The sequence below is a fragment of the Eretmochelys imbricata genome, chromosome 17, assembly GCF_965152235.1.
Source record: "Eretmochelys imbricata isolate rEreImb1 chromosome 17, rEreImb1.hap1, whole genome shotgun sequence".
Lineage (NCBI taxonomy): Eukaryota > Metazoa > Chordata > Testudines > Cheloniidae > Eretmochelys > Eretmochelys imbricata.
The window spans coordinates 21,594,614-21,617,620 of NC_135588.1; the positions used below are offsets into that span (position 1 = coordinate 21,594,614).

At 51.2% G+C, this 23,007-nt stretch overlaps 2 protein-coding genes across 3 annotated transcripts; one reads left to right on the forward strand and one right to left on the reverse strand.

Moving 5' to 3' along the window:
- Nucleotides 1–6,074: 6,074 nt before the first annotated feature.
- On the reverse strand, nucleotides 6,075–9,046 carry LOC144276334 (C-C motif chemokine 1-like). Its single transcript, XM_077836312.1, has 3 exons — nucleotides 8,974–9,046; nucleotides 7,662–7,779; nucleotides 6,075–6,323 (listed from the first exon to the last, which is right to left on the reverse strand). The coding sequence occupies exons 1-3, from the start codon at nucleotides 9,044–9,046 to the stop codon at nucleotides 6,179–6,181; spliced, it is 336 nt and encodes a 111-aa protein (XP_077692438.1). The 3' UTR covers nucleotides 6,075–6,178.
- Nucleotides 9,047–18,166: 9,120 nt separating this feature from the next.
- On the forward strand, nucleotides 18,167–21,423 carry LOC144276650 (C-C motif chemokine 1-like). 2 transcript variants are annotated; one of them, XM_077836903.1, is made up of 3 exons: nucleotides 18,167–18,481; nucleotides 19,676–19,793; nucleotides 21,132–21,423. In XM_077836903.1, exons 1-3 carry the CDS (start codon nucleotides 18,409–18,411, stop codon nucleotides 21,274–21,276), a joined length of 336 nt encoding a protein of 111 aa, XP_077693029.1. In that variant the 5' UTR covers nucleotides 18,167–18,408; the 3' UTR covers nucleotides 21,277–21,423. The 2 variants fall into 2 exon arrangements, 1 of the variants encoding a protein (XP_077693029.1); XR_013348299.1 differs by lacking the exon at nucleotides 19,676–19,793 and having other exon boundaries at nucleotides 18,393–18,481; nucleotides 21,132–21,260.
- Nucleotides 21,424–23,007: the final 1,584 nt, after the last annotated feature.

A 23,007-nucleotide genomic window follows, 5' to 3' on the forward strand; every position in this document is an offset into this window, starting at 1 on the left:
TCTTCCCCACACCATGGTCTCATCCCCACATTGAGACCCTGCAGTTCTACCTCTCTAACCAGCTCTGCACATGGACCTGGAGGCATTTCAGAGAATGCCACCATGGAGGTCCTGGATCTCTTACCTAGCAGCCTAAATTCGGCCTCCAGGACCTCTCTCCTATCTTTCCCTATGTCACTTGTACCTACACATACCAGGACAATCAGCCCCTCCCCAGCACTGCACATAAGTCTATCTAGATGTCTTGAGAGGTCCACAACCTTGGCACCCGGCAGTCAAGTCACCATGCGGTTCTCCCAGTTATTACAAATCCAGCTATCTATATTTCTAATAATCAAATCCCCCATGTCTATTAACTGTCTTTTCCTAATTACTAGGGTCCCCTCCCCCTGGAAGGGTATCCTCAGGGCCAGAGGACACCATGACATCATCTGGAAGGAGGGTCCCACCTATGGGATTGTTTCCCTCCATTCCAGCGTGATGTTCTCCTTCCCTGAGACTTTCATCATCCTCAACAGCACAGAGGCTGTCAGACTGGGGTGGGATCTGCTCTACTTTGCCCTGGAAAGTCTCATCTATGTACCTGTCTGTCTCCCTTCGCCCCTCCTGTTCAGCCACCCTGGTCTCAACAGCCCATGCTCGATCTCTGAGGGCCAGGAGCTGCTTGCACCAAATGAACACATACAACTCCTGCCCACGAGGCAGGTAATCAGATATGCTGCATTCAGTGCGATAAACTGGACAGCCCCAACTCTGCTGCTGGACTTCTGCCTGCATTAGTTTTACTCTTGCAAGGTTTGTTTGTTTGGGGAGTGGGTGGCTATTGGCCTAAGTTTAGCATATCTTTATTAGGTGTATCTGGCTCTTCCTCTCCCTTGCAAAACTCCCCTGTTTACTGCTCCTGTTCATTACCCCCTCTGGTCACTTAGGAGCTGGCTTTTTAAATCCCTGTTCACCCCAAGATAGCCCCATCCCGTTGTCTAGCCCCCAATCCTAAAGGGATGAGGGATCCCAGGATGGCAGGCTAGACCCTCAGTAGGAAGACCTCAGCCTAGCCCAGCAGGCACTAGGCTCAGCACACAGCCCCCAACAGGGCCAGCCTTAGGGGTGGATGATGTGGGTGACCACCCAGGGCACCATGGTCAGGGGTCAGAGTAACAGCCGTGTTAGTCTGTATTTGCAAAAAGAAAAGGAGTACTTGTGGCACCTTAGAGACTAACCAATTTATTTGAGCATGAGCTTTCGTGAGCTACAGCTCACTTCATCGGATGCATACCGTGGAAACTGCAGCAGACTTTATATATACACAGAGAATATGAAACAATACCTCCTCCCACCCCACTGTCCTGCTGGTAATAGCTTATCTAAAGTAATCTTCAGGTTAGGCCATTTCCAGCACAAATCCAGGTGTCAGGGGGGCACCATCCCAGTGCCACAAGCTGGTGGGCCTGGACTGCCGGAGTGGGGGTGAGTGTGGGCGAGCCCAGGGCTGCAGCCTGGCCATTTATTCTAGTTCAAACAAGCAAGTGACTCATGCCCCAGGTTGCAGAGGAAGGCAAAAAAAAAACCCCTCAAGGTCTCTGCCAGTCTGACCTGGGGGGAAATTCCTTCCCAACCCCAAATATGGTGATCAGTTAGACCCTGAGCATGTGGGTGAGACTCACCAGCCAGACATCTGGGAAAGAGTCCTCTGTAGTAACTCAGAGCCCTCTCCATCTAGTGTCGCATCACCGGACATTGGAGATATTTGCTGGTAGCAGTCACGGATTGGCTACACGCCATTGTAGGACATCTCATCATCCCATCCCCTCCGTAAACTTATCATGCTCAGTCATTAGCACTTGACTCAGTATGCTGGTAGACTTCTATTGTAAGACACACACTACTCAATAGTCCTGGAAGGAGAGAAGTGTCTCCCATCTCCTGTCTCAAGACACGCTATCGTTGTGGGACCTGCCTCTAATGACAAGAACATAATTGGTGGCATATATACACAAGTCCTCACACATTTTCATAAGAACATAAGAATGGTCCTACTGGGTCAGACCAAAGGTCTATCTAGCCCAGTGTCCTGTCTTCTGACAGTGGCCAATGTCAGGTGCCCCAGAGGGAATGAAAAGAATAGGTCATCATCACGTGAGCCATTCCCTGTCACTCATTCCCAGCTTCTGGCAAATAGAGGCTAGGGACACCATTTCTGCCCATCCTGGCTAATAGCAATTGATGGATCTATCCACCATGAATTTATCTCAATCGTTTTTTAACCCTGTTTATGGTCTTGGCCTTCACAACATCCTAGGGTGACCAGATGTCCCGACTTTATTGGGACAGTCCCGATTTTGGGGTCTTTTTCTTATATGGGCTCCTATTACCCACCACCCCCGTCCCGATTTTTCACACTTGCTGTCTGGTCTCCCTACAACATCCTCTGGCAAGGAGTTCCACAGGTTGACTGTGCGTTGTGTGAAGAAGCTTTAACAAAGCTTTTGATACAGTCTCCCACAGTATTCTTGCCAGCAAGTTAAAGAAGTGTAGGCTGGATGAATGGACTATAAGGTGGATAGAAAGCTGGCTAGATTGTCGGGCTCAATGGGTAGTGATCAATGGCTCCATGTCTAGTTGACAGCCGGTATCAAGCGGAGTGCCCCAAGGGTCAATCCTGGGGCCAGTTTTGCTCAATATCTTCATTAATGATCTGGAGGATGGCATGGATTGCACCCTCAGCAAGTTTGCAGATGACACTAAACTGGGAGGAGAGGTAGATACGCTGGAGGGTAGGGATAGGATACAGAGGGACCTAGACAAATTGGAGGATTGGGTCAAAAGAAATCTGATGAGGTTCAACAAGGACAAGTGCAGAGTCCTGCACTTAGGACAGAAGAATCTCATGCACCGCTACAGACTAGGGACCGAGTGGCTAGGCAAAGTTCTGCAGAAAAGGACGTAGAGGTTACAGTGGACGAGAAGCTGGATAGGAGTCAACAGTGTGCCCTTGATGCCAAGAAGGCTAACAGCATTTTGGGCTGTATAAGTAGGAGCATTGCCAGCAGATCGAAGGACGTGATCATTCCCCTCTATTCGGCATTGGTGAGGCCTCATCTGGAGTACTGTGTCCAGTTTTGGGGCCCCCACTACAGAAGGGATGTGGACAAATTGGAAAGAGTCCAGTGGAGGGCAATGAAAATGATCAGGGGGCTGGAGCACATAACTTATGAGGAGAGGCTGAGGGAACTGGGATTGTTTAGTCTGCGGAAGAGAAGAATGAGGGGGGATTTGATAGCTGCTTTCAACTACCTGAAAGGGGGTTCCAAAGAGGATGGATCTAGACTGTTCTCAGTGTTGGCTGATGACAGAACGAGGAGTAGTGGTCTCAAGTTGCAGTGGGGGAGGTTCAGGTTGGATATTAGGAAAAACTTTTCACTAGGAGGGTGGTGAAGCACTGGAATGGGTTCCCTAGGGAGGTTGTGGAATCTCCTTCCTTAGAAGTTTTTAAGGTCAGGCTTGACAAAGCCCTGGCTGGGATGATTTAGTTGGGGTTGGTCCTGCTTTGAGCAGGGGGTTGGACTAGATGACCTCCTGAGGTCCCTTCCAACCCTGATATTCTATGATTCTATGAAGAAATACTTCCTTTTATTTGTTTTAAACCTGCTGCCTATTCATTTCATTGGGTGACCCCTAGTTCTTGTGTTATGAGAAGTAGTAAACAACACTTCCTTATCTACTTTCTCTGCACCAGTCATGGTTTTATAGACCTCAATCATATCTCCCCTTAGCCGTCTCTTATATCCGTGCATATATTTCACAATAATTATGGTTAAGACTAAGATTTTGTCATGGTTATTTTTAGCAAAAGTCAAGGACAGGTCACGGGCAATAAACAAAAATTCACAGGAGCCATGACCTGTCCATGACTTTTACTAAACATAATGCGGGGTGAGAGGGCTGCAGGGGGCAGGGGCAGGAATGAGAGCTGGAGCCTCATAGGTGGCACTGTCGGCCCCAGCCCAACCATCATGGGGGCAACAAAGCCCTAGCTCAAGCCCCTACTGCAGTCATGGGGGGGCGGGGGAGCGGGCACACAGCCCAGGCTCCAGCACCAGCAGAAGCCACGGGAGTGGGAGGGGAGGCGCACAGCCCAGGCTCTAGCTGCAGCCACAGAGAGCAAGGGGTCCTGGATCCGGCCCTGAGTGAAGCCGCAGGAGGAGTGGGAGGTGCACAGCCCCGACTCCAGCCACAGCCACAGGTTGGGGACGCACAGCCCCCGGCTCTGCCCCTGATGCTGACAGCTGAAGCCAAAGTCATGGAGGGCCAGTAAAGACTTCCATCACATCGGTGACTAAATGGTGCCCTTAATTATGGTCACGTGACACAGACGTTCATTAGAGACCTTATATGACAGTTCATTTTTTGGTGAGCCCCGGAGATCCCTGTGTCTATCTACATCCCTGAATTTTAAAAATTGAAAATTGATCAACATTCAAAAGTTATCGCAGTGCAGATGGCCAGACAAGGCGAGAAATACTCAGTGTTGGGTCTCGCTTTGCCACGCCAACAGAGAAGACATTTACCAGGCAATATGGAAGGACCCAGGGAAGCCCCGTAGACAAGAGAAGATCTTAGTGTGAAGAACAAGGGTGAGTGTGCGTTAGTGTGTGTGTAGGGGGCAGGGTGTGAACAGAGGAACAAGCTCAGGGAAATCTACAAGTCCAGAGGCTACGACAGTTTGTCCCATTGCTGGGAGTGGGGCGGGGCCCCTATGAGCTCCATGGATCCTGGGATGTTCCTGGGGCTGCGAATAGGGGTTCATGGATTTTTTCTAGTTGCCCTGGGAGGCCAGAGAAACAATCGCATGAGAGATCATAAAGGAGAGAGCTAAATGCTGAAGCTGCCCTGGCTAGGGGGAGGTGGGAGCTTGAGGGTCTGGAGGAGTTGGCTGGCAGGAATGGCATCAGAGAGTGAGAGCTTGGAGTGTTTAAGGGTCTGTCTACAGAGCAATCGGGAGGGGCGATCGCAGCACGTCTAGACGTACCTGAGCTAGCCTCGAATGAGCTGGCATGCCAAACGCCGCAGCCCTAGCTAGCCACGTACAATCCTGCTGGGGATCTTCGGTACTCCCTTGGGCGGCCAGCCCCTGCCACTGCTGGGGTATCTGTAGATCCACAGCACAGACCTCTACCTCTTCAGCTAATGGAGTGACTGGTAGCAGTAGAAGACTGTTATCTTCCATGGGGGCCTGGTGCTAGAGTGCGATGGAGACACACACTTTGCCAGAGGGTTTCACAGCTATTTGCTGAGTGCAGAGGGATGGTGTGATGCAGGACTTCTGGGTTCAATTACAGGTTCTGCAAAGGAGAGTCTGATTCTTCTGCTCCTGCCACACAGCCTGTCCCTGAAACTTTCTACTCTGATCCCTGTCACCCCAGCTTCTGCTCCTCTCCCCTCCTACCTATGGCATCTCACGGCAGGCCACTGAACCTCTGGCAGAGGGGAGCTGGGCTTGTTCACTGACAGATGGCACCAGACATTTCAGCCTTCCCAGTCCTGCCCCAGAGCCGCCTCCCAAATCTGAGATGTTCTTTTCCTTCCTCTGCCAGGGCCGCCTCTGGCAAGAGCAGGAAGGCTGGGTGCGGGGCTCAGAGCTGGGAAGGGAGAACTCACCCCACATCAGTTCTATGACTGGGATCCTATTCCAGCTTCAGCCAAACATAAGTGGGGGGAATTCTTTCTGGAGACACACCATGGTGGCATGGCCCATCCTTGGTCTCCATAGTTACACTATGGCAATATGTCCCATCCTTGGTCTCCACAGTGACACCATAGTCACCTGGCTCACCTGTGGGTCTCCATAGTGACACCAGGGCGACCTGGCCCATCTGTGGGTCTCCATAGTGACAACATACTGACATGGCCATTCCTTGTCCAGGAAATGGGGGCATTTCCTACTCACAGAAGCAGAAGCAATGGGTCACGTTGGAAAACACTGGACTTTATTGTATCGGCAAAGAATGACAGTGGTGTTGGCAGGGGGTCGCTTCCCCATCACACAGTCACTGGGGGACAAAGGACACAGAAGGGATGGAGAAGTGGGAGGGGTTCTCCTTAAATAAACAGGGCTAGAAAAATAGCTTCTCTAAACCGTGCACTGATGCACATCAGTCCATGTCAATAATGTGGAACATCACACGGAGTTCTTGTCCAGCTGCTTCTGTCTCAGTTGTGCAGCTTGGGTGTCTTTACGTGGTTTTTCTTGCTTTCCTTGACATGTGGCCAGCGATATCTTACTGGGATCAACACAGACTTCCTTCCCCTGTGTGAGTGTCACTCTGTGAGGAGAAAGAGAGAGAGAGAGAGATGAGCCCGGCTCCCTTACCAAATGCAAGGTGACGCCCAGACTGATGCCAGCTCCCACGGCAGGGCAGTGACTGGGAGAGCTCTGGGAACCAAGGCACTTGTCCCTGAAGCGGTCTGGTTCCGGAGTGAAATCGGTTCTCTTGAACGCAGGAGGCTGACAGAGCTGCCTGGGCCCAGGCCCGGTGCTGTGGGGCTGCTGCTGTGGGCACTTGCCTCCCCCAGCAACAACACAGCTCAGTCGGACCTGCAACAGCTTGTGCTGTTGCAATCGGTGCCCCCCACGCAGACCGGTCAATACACCGGGACCGTGGGCTGCCACCCTGCCCGCTTGGAATAGGAGCCCCACCAGCTTGGTCAACGCACTGCTGCCCTCGGCTGCCTATCCCCCGCCAGCCCAATTCCACCCCCCACCCCCAGCTCTGCCAACACCTTTCGCTCCTGAGCTACAGCCCCCACCCTGCTCCTGGAACCAGAGCCCCCACAGGCCTCGGCTTGTGCAGCTTGAGCCTGCTGAGCTGGGCTCCCAGCTAGCCCAGAGCGGGGGAAGCACACGCAGTCCTTCTAGTGCGTCTCTGACTCCTACAGCCCCCAACCTCAGTTAGCCAGGCTGTGTCATCTGCCAGCAGCGCTGCCTGGTGACACCCGCCCCTTAGCAACGGTGCGATTGCCCCTTTCCACTTTCCTTTTGTAACTGAGCCCCAGTGAGTCAGGCTGACGGCCCTGAGAACCCCCTGTTTGTTTACTTGATCATTTGCAACACAGGCCGTTCAGGCGCACCATAAAAAGACAAAGACATCCCGTCCCACAAGGCACTTTGTTCCTGTCGGGAGACAGTTGGTCACCTACAGTTCCTGACTCCATGTCTGTAAAAGTGCCACCGAATAGTGACAGGTTTCAGAGGAGCAGCCGCGTTAGTCTGTAGCCGCAAAAGGAACAGGAGGACTTGTGGCACCTTAGAGACTGACCAGACCAGTAGAGCACAAGCTCTCGTGTGCTACAGACCACTTCAGCGGATGTGATGAGGGTGCCACAAGGCCCACGAGTTGCCACAAGTCCTCCTTTTCTTCTTGCAGAATATATCGGACCGAGGTTTCAGCATTAGAGGACGTCGTTACAGCGGCTGAGACTGGATCTCGGCTACAGAGTAGCGAGGCGGTAAAGACCAGGGAGTGGGAGAGGAAATTACTGGGGTTGCATATCAAAGGTAAAAGCACGTGGCGGCATTTTATTTGCCTGTATTTGGCAGCACTACGGCCCCAGGATGAGACAAACACGGCGAGCCCGTGTGTGGGACGCCCCGGGGTACTCACATCACGGCCTGGCGGGAGCAGTTAGGACCTGTGGGTCTGCAACTTCTGATGTGTTTTGGAGAAATTCTTCTGGGAACAAAATTATCTTTCATGCAGCATGTGTTGCTCTGGCTGACGACTGGGCAGAAGAAGGGAAAGGGAATTAGTTCTCCTTCCCTCAGGAACAAGGAGTTATGAGGACAGGCTGAGGGAACTGGGATTGTTTAATCTGCAGAAGAGAAGAATGAGGGGGGATTTGATAGCTGCTTTCAACTACCTGAGAGGTGGTTCCAGAGAGGATGGTTCTAGACTATTCTCAGTGGTGGAAGAGGACAGGACAAGGAGTAATGGTCTCAAGTTGCAGTGGGGGAGGTTCAGGTTGGATATTAGGAAAAACTTTTTCACTAGGAGGGTGGTGAAACACTGGAATGCGTTGCCTAGGGAGGTGGTGGAATCTCCTTCCTTAGACATTTTTAAGGTCAGGCTTGACAAAGCCCTGGCTGGGATGATTTAATTGGGGATGGGTCCTGCTTTTGAGCAGGGGGTTGGACTAGATGACCTCCTGAGGTCCCTTCCAACCCTGATATTCTATGATTCTATGATTCTAAGGAAGCGCTGACTGGAGAGAATTTCTTACACTGACTAGTTCTGTTCTCATTAACAGCCACCCCCCCTTTCTGGAGGCAGGTGGGAATTCTTGGATGCTCCCCCGGCTCCCCCGCAATCGGGTTAATGGTTGTTGTTGTTCTGCCCTCCACTGGCACAAGAAACGGACGATTCTCCATTCTGCCACTGAGTGATCTGGGTTGTCCCTTTGCTGCTCTGTGCCTCGGTTTCCCTGCCAGCAGCATGGGGGTAAGGGTACTGACACTCCCACTGGGGGCTGGCGAGGGTTAATTCAGTGATGCTGGTGAATGCCTTTCAGAGCCTGGGATAAAGGGCTATCGATATCTGAGCTCTGGAGCAGGCAGCTCTCGGCCTCCAGATCACAAAGCCTTATCCCCATTTCACAGATGGAACCTGAGGCCCAGGAAGAGTCCGGCTCAGATTTCCAAAGCTTCCTAGGGGATTTTGGTGCAATTGCCGTGGGATTTCGGCAGCCAAACCCCTCAGGCAGCTTTGGAAATCCAGCCTCAGTGGCGGATACTGGACTCGTACCCACATCTCCTGAGTCCCAGCGCAGGGCCCACCCACACCCCTTCCTTCCTCTGCTTCACCCAAAGCCCTTCCAAAGCTCCCGGGCCCTAACGCCGGTGCTGGAAATGGCTGGGCTGGAGGCGTCTGGCAAGGCAGGGCTCTGTAGAGTAAGGACAGGGGTGGATCCGCTACTTACAGGAATCGCAGTGGGCTTCAGTCCAGAGAGCGGCAAGGAGCAGCGTTGTCAGGGCTAAGGAGGTGACCTTCATTTCCAGGCAGGTTCTCTCGGCTCCCGCTGCAGCAGAGGCAGGTTCCTCCACAGTGGGGTGGCCGAGAAGGGTCTGGCTTCCCCCTCGCCTGCCTCTGTATTTTATAGCCCTCAGCAGGGATTTCCATGGCTGCGGTGGCGAGTGCGTGGAGGTGGGGAAGGGGATGGAAGGGAATAGTTATTAATAAATGATAACGAAGGAATGGAATCTACCTCTCCCCCACGCATGTACCAGTGGCCAGAGGGGACAGAAGAGGAGCTGGAAAGTCTCTTGCTGATTTACAGATAAGGAGCCAGCCCTGCACATGCTCATGGGGGAGGGGTGGGCTGCGGATTTTAAGTTTAAATTTAGTCATTTGCAAACCACACAGGATGACACACGATTCTCTGCCCCTGTGTTTGCTGAAGTCCTGCACTGAGTCTCTTTCAAACCCAGCCAGTGACACCAGCTGGCGAGCCCTGGAAAGGAGACAAGATCAGGCCCATCTCGTGCAGATGGGACGGTGGGGTTGGATGGGCTTCAGTGGAGGTTAAACCCTCCCCGCACATTTTGTGTGCTTTGCTACGCAGGAATCAACGGTAATAGCAGAGTGCCCCAGTCCTGGGTGGGCCTCCTCCATGCGGCTCCCCTTGCAGATGGCAGCGCTGTCCTGCTTTCACACCTGGGGAACTGCAGCACCAGAGACCCTGGGGGACTTGTCCAAGCTCTGGTGGGAAGGCTTTGGCTGAGCTGGGAGTAGGATCTGACCCCTTGAGTCACACCCCAGTGCCTTCCCCCTTTGCCATCCTTTCCCCCCAAGCTGCTCCCCACTCATCATGCGCCCCAAGAGCTGGGCTTGTGATGCAGTTGAGCAACCCCCCTAAACCAACCCATTTCAGGGGGAATCCCACCCTGATGAGAAGGTTTCTCCATGTACCGTAGTACCCGGGTAGCAACGTGCCCATTGCACAGCGAGTGACATTCAAGGCCTTAGGGGCTGATTTCCAGCCTGTGGCCCATTAGCAGCAGGACTAGGATTAGTGGTGCAGGTAGGGATCATTGAATAATTTCACACATTGTAAGGCCAGAAGGGACCATATGATAATCTAGTCTGACCTCCTGTACAACACAGGCTGGAGAATTTCATCCATTTCCCCCTGTATGGAGCCTAACAGCTTGTGTTTGGCTAAAGCATCTCTGTCAGACAGGTCTCTGGGCTTGGTCTGAAAACACCCAGGGATGGAGATTCCATCACATCCCTTGGGATTTTGTTCTAATTGTTGATCACCCTCCCTGTGGAAAATGTGGCCCTGATTTCTTACTGGGATTTGTCTGGTTTCAGCCTGCAGCCGTTGGTCATCGTTCTGCCTTTCTCCACTGGTTTAAAGAGCACTTTATTGCCCGGTATATTCTCCCCACAAAGGTGCCGGTCCCCAAGTCACCCCTTGCTCTTCTCTCTGAGAAGCTAACTAGACTGAGTTCTTTCAGTCACTCTTTGAAAGGTATTTTTTCCAGCCCTTGACTGATTCTTGCGGCTCTTCCCTTCACGTGCTCCAGTTTTTCCCACATCCCTTTTGAAATGCAGATACCAGACCTGGGTGCATCTGTCAATACGTGGAAAACCTTAAGCAGAAGCCGGACCTGGGCAAGGCCTTCGAGTTGCCATGCAAGTGGGATGCCAGCAACCACTTCCTCCCCGGGGGCAGCTTCACCCGATCTGCCTACTGGAGGTTCATCCACAAGGCCCGGCTCAACTGCGTCCCGCTGAATGGAGCCATCCACACAGAATCAGGACAAGTGATGGAGGAAGTGCGGCTATGCCAGTGAGACACTACCCCACTTCCAGTGTAGCTGCAAACCCCATTCCAGAGTCTGGCAGCCGAGACACAATACCACAATACCACAATATCATCTAGTCCAACCCCCTGCTCAAAGCAGGACCAACACCAACTAAATCATCCCAGCCAGGGCTTTGTCAAGCCGGGCCTTAAAAACCTCTAAGGAAGGAGATTCCACCACCTCCCTAGGAACCCATTCCAGTGCTTCACCACCCTCCTAGTGAAATAGTGTTTCCTAATATCCAACCTAGACCTCCCCCACTGCAACTTGAGACCATTGCTCCTGGTTCTGTCATCTGCTACCCCTGAGAACAGCCGAGCTCCATCCTCTTTGGAATCCCTGCTTCAGGTAGTTGAAGGCTGCTATCAAATCCACCTCACTCTTCTTTTCTGCAGACTAAATAACCCCAGTTTCCTTAGCCTCTCCTCATAAGTCATATGCCCCAGCCCCTTAATAATTTTCATTGCCCTCCGCTGGACTCTCTCCAATTTGTCCACTTCCTTTCTGTAGTGGGCGGGGGGTGTGTGTGAACTGGACACAATACTCCAGATGTGGCCTCCCCAGTGCCGAATAGAGGTGAATAATCACTTCCCTCGATCTGCTGGCAATGCTCCTACTAATGCAGCCCAATATGCCGTTAGCCTTCTTGGAAACAAGGGCACACTGCTGACTCATATCACGTTTCTCATTCACTGTAATCCCCAGGTCCTTTTCTGCAGAACTGCCGCTTAGCGAGTCAGTCCCCAGCCTGTAGCAGTACATGGGATTCTTCCATCCTGAGTGCAGGATTCTGCACTTGTCCGTGTTGAATCTCATTAGATTTCTTTTGGCCCAAACCTCCAATTTGTCTAGGTCACTCTGGACCCCAACCCAACCCTCCAGTGTATCTACCTCTCCCCCAAGCTTAGTGTCATCCACGAACTTGCTGAAGGTGCAATTCATCCCATCATCCAGATCATTAATGAAGATGTTGAACAAAACTGGTCCCAGGACCGACCCCTGAGGGACTCCACTTGATACTGGCTGCCAACTAGACATGGAGCCATTGATCACTATCCGTTGAGCCCGATGATCTAGCCAGCTTTCTATCCACCTTATTATCCATTCATCCAGCCCATACTTCTTTAACTTGCTGGCAAGGTTCATCAATCTCAAAAGACCTGACAGATCTTGCCCAATAATCGCACTGATGCCAATTCTTTAGTAACTAAAACTAAAGATTTAATAATAAAAGGAAAAGAGAAGAGAGTTGCAAATGGTTAAAAGATCAATATACATACCAATGAGTTCCAGTGTTCATAATTCAGGATTGCAGCAGTGGTGGATTAAATTGCTGGCTTGTAAAAGTCTCTCTGGAATCATCCCAAGAGGTCAGAATCCAAAGGCAGCTTAAATCGAAAGTCTGTTAAAGTTTTTCCATGCCTTTTCCAGGTTACAGGCAGTCCTCGGACTTACGGCACAAGGGGTTCCTGGAAATCACGTCTTAAGTCAAAACATCATAACTCAGAACCGATTTTCCCATAGGAACCAATGTTATATCTGGGTGACTGGTTCCTGAACCAAGGCCCAATACACTATTTTCACCAAAATAACCCATATTTTTGTACTCAGTCAATTATAGAGGAATAATATAGCTACATTAATGTATTTATATTGTAAATAGCGATCATGTTGACATAAACAAATCACATAATAAGATAACGATACATGAAGAGCTATAGTCCTTCGGCTTAGGACACCTTCTTCTGAGTCATGGGTAGGTCTAATTGAGTGGGGTTTTCAGGGGTTTTTGAGGTGATTTGGAAGGACCTAAACAAAGTATGCAAGGAAGTTTGGACAGATGTTCTCCTCTTTTCCTTGTAAATTTCTCTGGAGCAGCTGTACATGTTGGATATGCCCCTATTCACAGATGCACGGCGTTCAATATTGGCGTCATGTTCCTCAAACAGGGACACGGCAGCTTCCATACGTTGAAATGCCTCAGCCAACACTTTTGTTGTCAAGACTTTACGAGGAGGAGTCTCTTCAACAGTTGGTGCATCTTCTTCTTCTTCTGCCCCTTTTTGCTGTTCCAAAGCAATGAGGTCCTCATTAGTTAATTCTTCAGAATGTGAGGCCAGCAACTCATCAACATCCTCTAGTGCAACATTTAAATTGAATTCTTTGCCCAATTCAACAACAGCTTTGGTCACCTCCTCAACAGTGTCTGTAAAGCCTTGGAAGTCAGACACAATATCAGGACACAATTCTCTCCAAACAGTATTCAAATTTGATTGTTTGACTTCATTCCGTGACTCACCAATATTCTTAACTGCATGGTAAATGTTGAAGACCTTCCAGAATTCCTTCAGGGTTGGTCCACCTTCCTTCTCGGTTGCCCTGATGGCCTGGGCAAACATGCTCCTAAGATAGTAGGCCTTGAAGGATGCAAATATCCCCGGTCCATGGGTTGCAACAGTGAGGTGGTATTGGGGGGCAGAAACACCACTTTGACGTCAGGACACATGTCGTCTAGGATGGTTGGATGACCAGGAGCATTGTCAAGGATTAACAATGCTTTAAATGCAAGACTATTTTTGCTGCAATAATCCCTGACACTTGGCACAAAATAATGATTAAACCAATCCTCAAAAATGTTCCTGTTGACCCGTGCCTTAGGACTGGATTCCATATCACTGGGAGAAATGCCTTGGAATATCTCTTGGAAGCCCTGGTGTTTTCTGAACAAGCAAAAGTTTAAGTTTAAAGTCACCTGCAGCATTTGCACCGAGCGAAAGAGTGAGCCTATCTTTAGCAGCTTTGTGCCCTGGCACGGATTTCTCCTCTTTGGGAATGTCAGTTCTTGACGGCATATTTTCCCCCAAAAGAGCCCAGTTTCATCAACATTCAAATCATGCTGAGCACAATCCCCTCCCACCCCCCACCCCCAATGATCTCAGCCAATGTCTCAGGAAAAACACGAGCTGCCTCTTCATCAGCACTGGCCGCTTCACCAGAAATCTTGATGTTATGCAAATTGGCCCTGGCTTTAAAATGCATCAACCAGCCCCTACTGGCATTAAAAGGCTCAGCATTGGAACTCTCCCCTGCGGTATGTTTAGATCATCATAAAGACTCCCGGCCTTCTCCTGAATTCTGCCTAAACTCACAGGAGCATGGTGTCGATTTTGATCCTCCAGCCAAACAATGAACAGTTTCTGAACCTGGGCAATAAGTCCAACACACTGATTAGTTTTCACAGTGGCTTGCATAGGAGCTGAGCCCTTAACATGTTCCTGAAGTCGTACCTTGCCTTTCAGGATGGTCACAATGGTCGTTTGGGGGATATCCAAAGCTCTACAGATTTCAGTCGGTGTCTAACCTTTTCCGGACCTCTTAATTATTTCCATTTTTGTTTCCATAGTCATTGTTCTACTTTTCTTAGAAAAGAAACATCACTTGCATCAGATTTATGCTTTTCTGCCGTTATTATTAAATTTTAAATCAATTTTAAAAACAGTTCGGAAGCACAAAGATTCAGCACGTAAAAATGGTGTTGGAACAGCAATTGAGATCTTGAGTCAGGGAGACGGGCGGCGCAGAATGTCGATGCGCACATCTGAACCTGTTCACTGGCGTGGCGTTGCGTCAGCTTGAGCACCGTAAAGTCGAAATCGACGTTGGAAAGTCAAAATGTCAATTTTGACTGGGTGTCAATTTATAAATGGTGTAAGTGCCGTTCGTCATAAGGCGAACGTCGTGAAGTCGAGGACTGCCTGTATTCCAAATAATTATTTGGAAGATCTCCATCTTATGACTTATACTTTCCTTGTTCAAAATTTAAGCAGACTAGAGATGAAAGGATCCGGCCCAAAGCTTTCCTTTATAATTCTTCTGGCCAGCTGACAAGCCTCCTCACAGAAATTGTCATAGCAGGGCTTTCCTGGGAAGATGAATAGGCAATGTGGACCTTTGCTTTGAAAGGTTTCAGAGTAACAGCCCTGTTAGTCTGTATTTGCAAAAAGAAAAGGAGTACTTGTGGCACCTTAGAGACTAACCAATTTATTTGAGCATAAGCTTTCGTGAGCTACAGCTCACTTCACTTTCATGCTTTGAAACTAATCTGTTTCCTCTGCATACACAGGTAGCTAGTTACACTCATTCACATAAGGCAATTAGACGATCCTCCATTATAACTGAGATAGTTAAGATGAAGACAATATAGATAACATTATTAGTTTCCTGCAGTATCTCACATCTTTGATCTTAAGGTTACTTGGACACAGTCACACACATAATTAAGTCAATTAACTAATGCAAGGGAATTAACAGCTACAAGCTAATCTGGTTACACTGTTAAACTTTTAACAAGATATAGGTAAACACAGACAAATACATTAAGCATCTACCCTTTGATTCTTATCAATACAGAGTAAATGAGTTGAGGATTGATAGCTTAATTAACATTTCTTTGACATCCATACATAAGTGAAAAGAAAAGGAGTACTTGTGGCACCTTAGAGACTAACCAATTTATTTGAGCATGAGCTTTCTGAGCTGTAGCTCACGAAAGCTCATGCTCAAATAAATTGGTTAGTCTCTAAGGTGCCACAAGTACTCCTTTTCTTTTTGCGAATACAGACTAACACGGCTGTTACTCTGAAACCATACATAAGTGAGTCATCTTGATTACAATTGTTATGCTTCCTGTTAAGGTACAATGGGTACACACTGGTTGGCTGATCTGTCAGTGTCACAGCATCATCTAACTCTTTGTTTTTTGATAACAGAAATATTGTTGTTTTCACTAGACAGTATATTGATCTGTCAGGCTTTTCAAACTGGGGATCACGACTCCTCAGTGGGTTATTACGTGGCCAGCCAGGCAGGGGATGGGTGATGCTGCCTGGAGCTGCAGGCAGCCGAATGTGCCCTTGCAGAGCCAGAAGGCCAGACCCTGCGTCCCCCCTTCCTGTGGGCATGGTGGCCAGGGGCTGTATGGCCAGAGGAATCCCAAAGGCTCAGAAACTCCCCCCGTGCAGCCTGACTTGGGTGGCCGGCGTGCGGAGTCAACAGTGTGCCCTTGTTTCCAAGAAGGCTAACGGCATATTGGGCTGCATTAGTAGGAGCACTGCCAGCAGATCGAGGGAAGTGATTATTCACCTCTATTCGGCACTGGGGAGGCCACATCTGGAGTATTGTGTCCAGTTCACCCCCCCCCCCCGCCCACTACAGAAAGGAAGTGGACAAATTGGAGAGAGTCCAGCGGAGGTCAATGAAAATTATTAAGGGGCTGGGGCACATGACTTACGAGGAGAGGCTAAGGAAACTGGGGTTATTTAGTCTGCAGAAGAGAAGAGTGAGGGGGGGATTTGATAGCAGCCTTCAACTACCTGAAGCAGGGATTCCAAAGAGGATGGAGCTCGGCTGTTCTCAGTGGTAGCAGATGAAAGAACCAGGAGTAATGGTCTCAAGTTGCAGTGGGGGAGGTCTAGGTTGGATATTAGGAAACACTGTTTCACTAGGAGGGTGGTGAAGCACTGGAATGGGTTCCTAGGGAGGTGGTGGAATCTCCTTCCTTAGAGGTTTTTAAGGCCCGGCTTGACAAAGCCCTGGCTGGGATGATTTAGTTGGTGTTGGTCCTGCTTTGAGCAGGGGGTTGGACTAGATGATATTGTGGTATTGTGGTATTGTGTCTCGGCTGCCAGACTCTGGAATGGGGTTTGCAGCTACACTGGAAGTGGGGTAGTGTCTCACTGGCATAGCCGCACTTCCTCCATCACTTGTCCTGATTCTGTGTGGATGGCTCCATTCAGCGGGACGCAGTTGAGCCGGGCCTTGTGGATGAACCTCCAGTAGGCAACTCGGGTGAAGCTGCCCCCGGGAGGAAGTGGTTGCTGGCATCCCACTTGCATGGCAACTCGAAGGCCTTGCCCAGGTCCGGCTTCCGCTTAAGGTTTTCCACGTATTGACAGATGCACCCAGGTCTGGTATCTGCATTTCAAAAGGGATGTGGGAAAAACTGGAGCACGTGAAGGGAAGAGCCGCAAGAATCAGTCAAGGGCTGGAAAAAATACCTTTCAAAGAGTGACTGAAAGAACTCAGTCTAGTTAGCTTCTCAGAGAGAAGAGCAAGGGGTGACTTGGGAACCGGGTACCAGCACCTTTGTGGGGAGAATATACCGGGCAATAAAGTGCTCTTTAAGCCAGTGGAGAAAGGCAGAACGATGACCAACGGCTGCAGGCTGAAACCAGACAAATCCCAGTAAGAAATCAGGGCCACATTTTCCACAGGGAGGGTGATCAACCATTAGAACAAAATCCCAAGGGACGTGATGGAATCTCCATCCCTGGGTGTTTTCAGACCAAGCCCAGAGACCTGTCTGACAGAGATGCTTTAGCCAAACACAAGCTGTTAGGCTCCATACAGGGGGAAATGGATGAAATTCTCCAGCCTGTGTAGTACAGGAGGTCAGACTAGATTATCATATGGTCCCTTCTGGCCTTACAATGTGTGAAATTATTCAATGATCCCTACCTGCACCACTAATCCTAGTCCTGCTGCTAATGGGCCACAGGCTGGAAATCAGCCCCTAAGGCCTTGAATGTCACTCGCTGTGCAATGGGCACGTTGCTACCCGGGTACTACGGTACATGGAGAAACCTTCTCATCAGGGTGGGATTCCCCCTGAAATGGGTTGGTTTAGGGGGGTTGCTCAACTGCATCACAAGCCCAGCTCTTGGGGCGCATGATGAGCGGGGAGCAGCTTGGGGGGAAAGGATGGCAAAGGGGGAAGGCACTGGGGTGTGACTCAAGGGGTCAGATCCTACTCCCAGCTCAGCCAAAGCCTCCCCACCAGAGCTTGGACAAGTCCCCCAGGGTCTCTGGTGCTGCAGTTCCCCAGGTGTGAAAGCAGGACAGCGCTGCCATCTGCAAGGGGAACCGCATGGAGGAGGCCCACCCAGGACTGGGGCACTCTGCTATTACCGTTGATTCCTGCGTAGCAAAGCACACAAAATGTGCGGGGAGGGTTTAACCTCCACTGAAGCCCATCCAACCCCACCGTCCCATCTGCACGAGATGGGCCTGATCTTGTCTCCTTTCCAGGGCTCGCCGGCTGGTGTCACTGGCTGGGTTTGAAAGAGACTCAGTGCAGGACTTCAGCAAACACAGGGGCAGAGAATCGTGTGTCATCCTGTGTGGTTTGCAAATGACTAAATTTAAACTTAAAATCCGCAGCCCACCCCTCCCCCATGAGCATGTGCAGGGCTGGCTCCTTATCTGTAAATCAGCAAGAGACTTTCCAGCTCCTGTTCTGTCCCCTCTGGCCACTGGTACATGCGTGGGGGAGAGGTAGATTCCATTCCTTCGTTATCATTTATTAATAACTATTCCCTTCCATCCCCTTCCCCACCTCCACGCACTCGCCACCGCAGCCATGGAAATCCCTGCTGAGGGCTATAAAATACAGAGGCAGGCGAGGGGGAAGCCAGACCCTTCTCGGCCACCCCACTGTGGAGCAACCTGCCTCTGCTGCAGCGGGAGCCGAGAGAACCTGCCTGGAAATGAAGGTCACCTCCTTAGCCCTGACAACGCTGCTCCTTGCCGCTCTCTGGACTGAAGCCCACTGCGATTCCTGTAAGTAGCGGATCCACCCCTGTCCTTACTCTACAGAGCCCTGCCTTGCCAGACGCCTCCAGCCCAGCCATTTCCAGCACCGGCGTTAGGGCCCGGAAGCTTTGGAAGGGCTTTGGGTGAAGCAGAGGAAGGAAGGGGTGTGGGTGGGCCCTGCGCTGGGACTCAGGAGATGTGGGTACGAGTCCAGTCTCCGTCACTGAGGCTGGATTTCCAAAGCTGCCTGAGGGGTTTGGCTGCCGAAATCCCACGGCAATTGCACCAAAATCCCCTAGGAAGCTTTGGAAATCTGAGCCGGACTCTTCCTGGGCCTCAGGTTCCATCTGTGAAATGGGGATAAGGCTTTGTGATCTGGAGGCCGAGAGCTGCCTGCTCCAGAGCTCAGATATCGATAGCCCTTTATCCCAGGCTCTGAAAGGCATTCACCAGCATCACTGAATTAACCCTCGCCAGCCCCCAGTGGGAGTGTCAGTACCCTTACCCCCATGCTGCTGGCAGAGAAACCGAGGCACAGAGCAGCAAAGGGACAACCCAGATCACTCAGTGGCAGAATGGAGAATCGTCCTTTTCTTGTGCCAGTGGAGGGCAGAACAACAACAACCATTAACCCGATTGCGGGGGAGCCGGGGGAGCATCCAAGAATTCCCACCTGCCTCCAGAAAGGGGGGGTGGCTGTTAATGAGAACAGAACTAGTCAGTGTAAGAAATTCTCTCCAGTCAGCGCTTTCTTAGAATCATAGAATCATAGAATATCAGGGTTGGAAGGGACCTCAGGAGGTCATCTAGTCCAACCCCCTGCTCAAAAGCAGGACCCATCCCCAATTAAATCATCCCAGCCAGGGCTTTGTCAAGCCTGACCTTAAAAATGTCTAAGGAAGGAGATTCCTCCACCTCCCTAGGCAACGCATTCCAGTGTTTCACCACCCTCCTAGTGAAAAAGTTTTTCCTAATATCCAACCTGAACCTCCCCCACTGCAACTTGAGACCATTGCTCCTTGTCCTGTCCTCTTCCACCACTGAGAATAGTCTAGAACCATCCTCTTTGGAACCCCTTTTCAGGTAGTTGAAAGCAGCTATCAAATCCCCCCTCATTCTTCTCTTCTGCAGACTAAACAATCCCAGTTCCCTCAGCCTGTCCTCATAACTCCTTGTTCCTGAGGGAAGGAGAACTAATTCCCTTTCCCTTCTTCTCCCCAGTCGTCAGCCAGAGCAACACATGCTGCATGAAAGATAATTTTGTTCCCAGAAGAATTTCTCCAAAACACATCAGAAGTTGCAGACCCACAGGTCCTAACTGCTCCCGCCAGGCCGTGATGTGAGTACCCCGGGGCGTCCCACACACGGGCACGCCGTGTTTGTCTCATCCTGGGGCCGTAGCGCTGCCAAATACAGGCAAATAAAATGCCGCCACGTGCTTTTACCTTTGATATGCAACCCCAGTAATTTCCTCTCCCACTCCCTGGTCTTTACCGCCTCGCTACTCTGTAGCCGAGATCCAGTCTCAGCCGCTGTAATGACGTCCTCTAATGCTGAAACCTCGGTCCGAAATATTCTGCAAGAAGAAAAGGAGGACTTGTGGCAACTCGTGGGCCTTGTGGCACCCCCATCACATCCGCTGAAGTGGTCTGTAGCACACGAGAGCTTGTGCTCTACTGGTCTGGTCAGTCTCTAAGGTGCCACAAGTCCTCCTGTTCCTTTTGCGGCTACAGACTAACGCGGCTGCTCCTCTGAAACCTGTCACTATTCGGTGGCACTTTTACAGACATGGAGTCAGGAACTGTAGGTGACCAACTGTCTCCCGACAGGAACAAAGTGCCTTGTGGGACGGGATGTCTTTGTCTTTTTATGGTGCGCCTGAACGGCCTGTGTTGCAAATGATCAAGTAAACAAACAGGGGGTTCTCAGGGCCGTCAGCCTGACTCACTGGGGCTCAGTTACAAAAGGAAAGTGGAAAGGGGCAATCGCACCGTTGCTAAGGGGCGGGTGTCACCAGGCAGCGCTGCTGGCAGATGACACAGCCTGGCTAACTGAGGTTGGGGGCTGTAGGAGTCAGAGACGCACTAGAAGGACTGCGTGTGCTTCCCCCGCTCTGGGCTAGCCGGGAGCCCAGCTCAGCAGGCTCAAGCTGCACAAGCCGAGGCCTGTGGGGGCTCTGGTTCCAGGAGCAGGGTGGGGGCTGTAGCTCAGGAGCGAAAGGTGTTGGCAGAGCTGGGGGTGGGGGGTGGAATTGGGCTGGCAGGGGATAGGCAGCCGAGGGCAGCAGTGCGTTGACCAAGCTGGTGGGGCTCCTATTCCAAGCTGGCAGCGCGGCAGCCCACGGTCCCGGTGTATTGACCGGTCTGCGTGGGGGGCACCGATTGCAACAGCACAAGCTGTTGCAGGTCCGACTGAGCTGTGTTGTTGCTGGGGGAGGCAAGTGCCCACAGCAGCAGCCCCACAGCACCGGGCCTGGGCCCAGGCAGCTCTGTCAGCCTCCTGCGTTCAAGAGAACTGATTTCACTCCGGAACCAGACCGCTTCAGGGACAAGTGCCTTGGTTCCCAGAGCTCTCCCAGTCACTGCCCTGCCGTGGGAGCTGGCATCAGTCTGGGCGTCACCTTGCATTTGGTAAGGGAGCCGGGCTCATCTCTCTCTCTCTCTCTTTCTTCTCACAGAGTGACGCTCACACAGGGGAAGGAAGTCTGTGTTGATCCCAGTAAGATATCGCTGGCCACATGTCAAGGAAAGCAAGAAAAACCACGTAAAGACACCCAAGCTGCACAGCTGAGACAGAAGCAGCTGGACAAGAACTCCGTGTGATGCTCCACATTATTGACATGGACTGATGTGCATCAGTGCACGGTTTAGAGAAGCTATTTTTCTAGCTCTGTTTATTTAAGGAGAACCCTTCCCACTCCTCCATCCCTTCTGTGTCCTTTGTCCCCCAGTGACTGTGTGATGGGGAAGCGACCCCCTGCCAACACCACTGTCATTCTTTGCAGATACAATAAAGTCCAGTGTTTTCCAACGTGACCCATTGCTTCTGCTTCTGTGAGTAGAAAATGTCCCCATTTCCTGGATAAGGAATGGCCATGTCAGTATGTTGTCACTATGGAGACCCACAGATGGGCCAGGTCGCCATGGTGTCACTATGGAGACCCACAGGTGAGCCAGGTGACTATGGTGTCACTGTGGAGACCAAGGATGGGACATATTGCCATAGTGTAACTATGGAGACCAAGGATGGGCCATGCCACCATGGTGTGTCTCCAGAAAGAATTCCCCCCACTTACGTTTGGCTGAAGCTGGAATAGGATCCCAGTCATAGAACTGATGTGGGGTGAGTTCTCCCTTCCCAGCTCTGAGCCCCGCACCCAGCCTTCCTGCTCTTGCCAGAGGCGGCCCTGGCAGAGGAAGGAAAAGAACATCTCAGATTTGGGAGGCGGCTCTGGGGCAGGACTGGGAAGGCTGAAATGTCTGGTGCCATCTGTCAGTGAACAAGCCCAGCTCCCCTCTGCCAGAGGTTCAGTGGCCTGCCGTGAGATGCTGTGACGAAGTGGGACTGTTCTTAATGTTTCCTCCGAATATTGTGGGGGTGCCTCAGTTTCCCCTATGCAGTTCTTAAGTATCTAGGGGGTGGGGTAAGGGTGTATGATCATTGCAGAGCCCTACAGGGCCGGTGTGTGCAGGGGTCTGGACACAGAGAATGGCCGACACCCTGTTTCCTGGCAACTGATGGCCTGGGCCCATCCCCCCTGCAAGGTGAGAGCTGAAGGGTTGGAGAACAAAGGAATCAGGTGACCTCCTGGCCAGCGAAAGGAACAAAGCCCAGAGGAGGAGGGGCTGGAGGGAGTTTCAGTTTGGGGCTGGCTGGGACATGTGCACCATCCCTCTGCACTCAGCAAATAGCTGTGAAACCCTCTGGCAAAGTGTGTGTCTCCATCCCACTCTAGCACCAGGCCCTCATGGAAGATAACAGTCTTCTACTGCTACCAGTCACTCCATTAGCTGAAGAGGTAGAGGTCTGTGCTGTGGATCTACAGATACCCCAGCAGTGGCAGGGGCTGGCCGCCCAAGGGAGTACCGAAGATCCCCAGCAGGATTGTACGTGGCTGGCTAGGGCTGCGGCGTTTGGCATGCCAGCTCATTCGAGGCTAGCTCAGGTACGTCTAGACGTGCTGCGATCGCCCCTCCCGATTGCTCTGTAGACAGACCCTTAAACACTCCAAGCTCTCACTCTCTGATGCCATTCCTGCCAGCCAACTCCTCCAGACCCTCAAGCTCCCACCTCCCCCTAGCCAGGGCAGCTTCAGCATTTAGCTCTCTCCTTTATGATCTCTCATGCGATTGTTTCTCTGGCCTCCCAGGGCAACTAGCAAAAATCCATGAACCGCCATTCGCAGCCCCAGGAACATCCCCCCAGGATCCATGGAGCTCATAGGGGCCCCGCCCCACTCCCAGCAATGGACAAATTGCGTAGCCCCTGGACTTCGGGATTTCCCTGAGCTTGTTCCTCTGTTCACACCCTGCCCCCTACACACACACTAATGC

Bases quoted from the DNA above. Each gene is read 5' to 3' on its own strand.
- LOC144276650 (XM_077836903.1), top strand. From the start codon at position 18,409: ATGAAGGTCACCTCCTTAGCCCTGACAACGCTGCTCCTTGCCGCTCTC. The intron at 18,482-19,675 runs GTAAGTAGCGGA...TCTTCTCCCCAG, and splicing joins TGAAGCCCACTGCGATTCCT to TCGTCAGCCAGAGCAACACA. The intron at 19,794-21,131 runs GTGAGTACCCCG...TTCTTCTCACAG, and splicing joins TGCTCCCGCCAGGCCGTGAT to AGTGACGCTCACACAGGGGA.
- LOC144276334 (XM_077836312.1), bottom strand. From the start codon at position 9,046: ATGAAGGTCACCTCCTTAGCCCTGACAACGCTGCTCCTTGCCGCTCTC. The intron at 7,780-8,973 runs GTAAGTAGCGGA...TCTTCTGCCCAG, and splicing joins TGAAGCCCACTGCGATTCCT to TCGTCAGCCAGAGCAACACA. The intron at 6,324-7,661 runs GTGAGTACCCCG...TTCTCCTCACAG, and splicing joins TGCTCCCGCCAGGCCGTGAT to AGTGACACTCACACAGGGGA.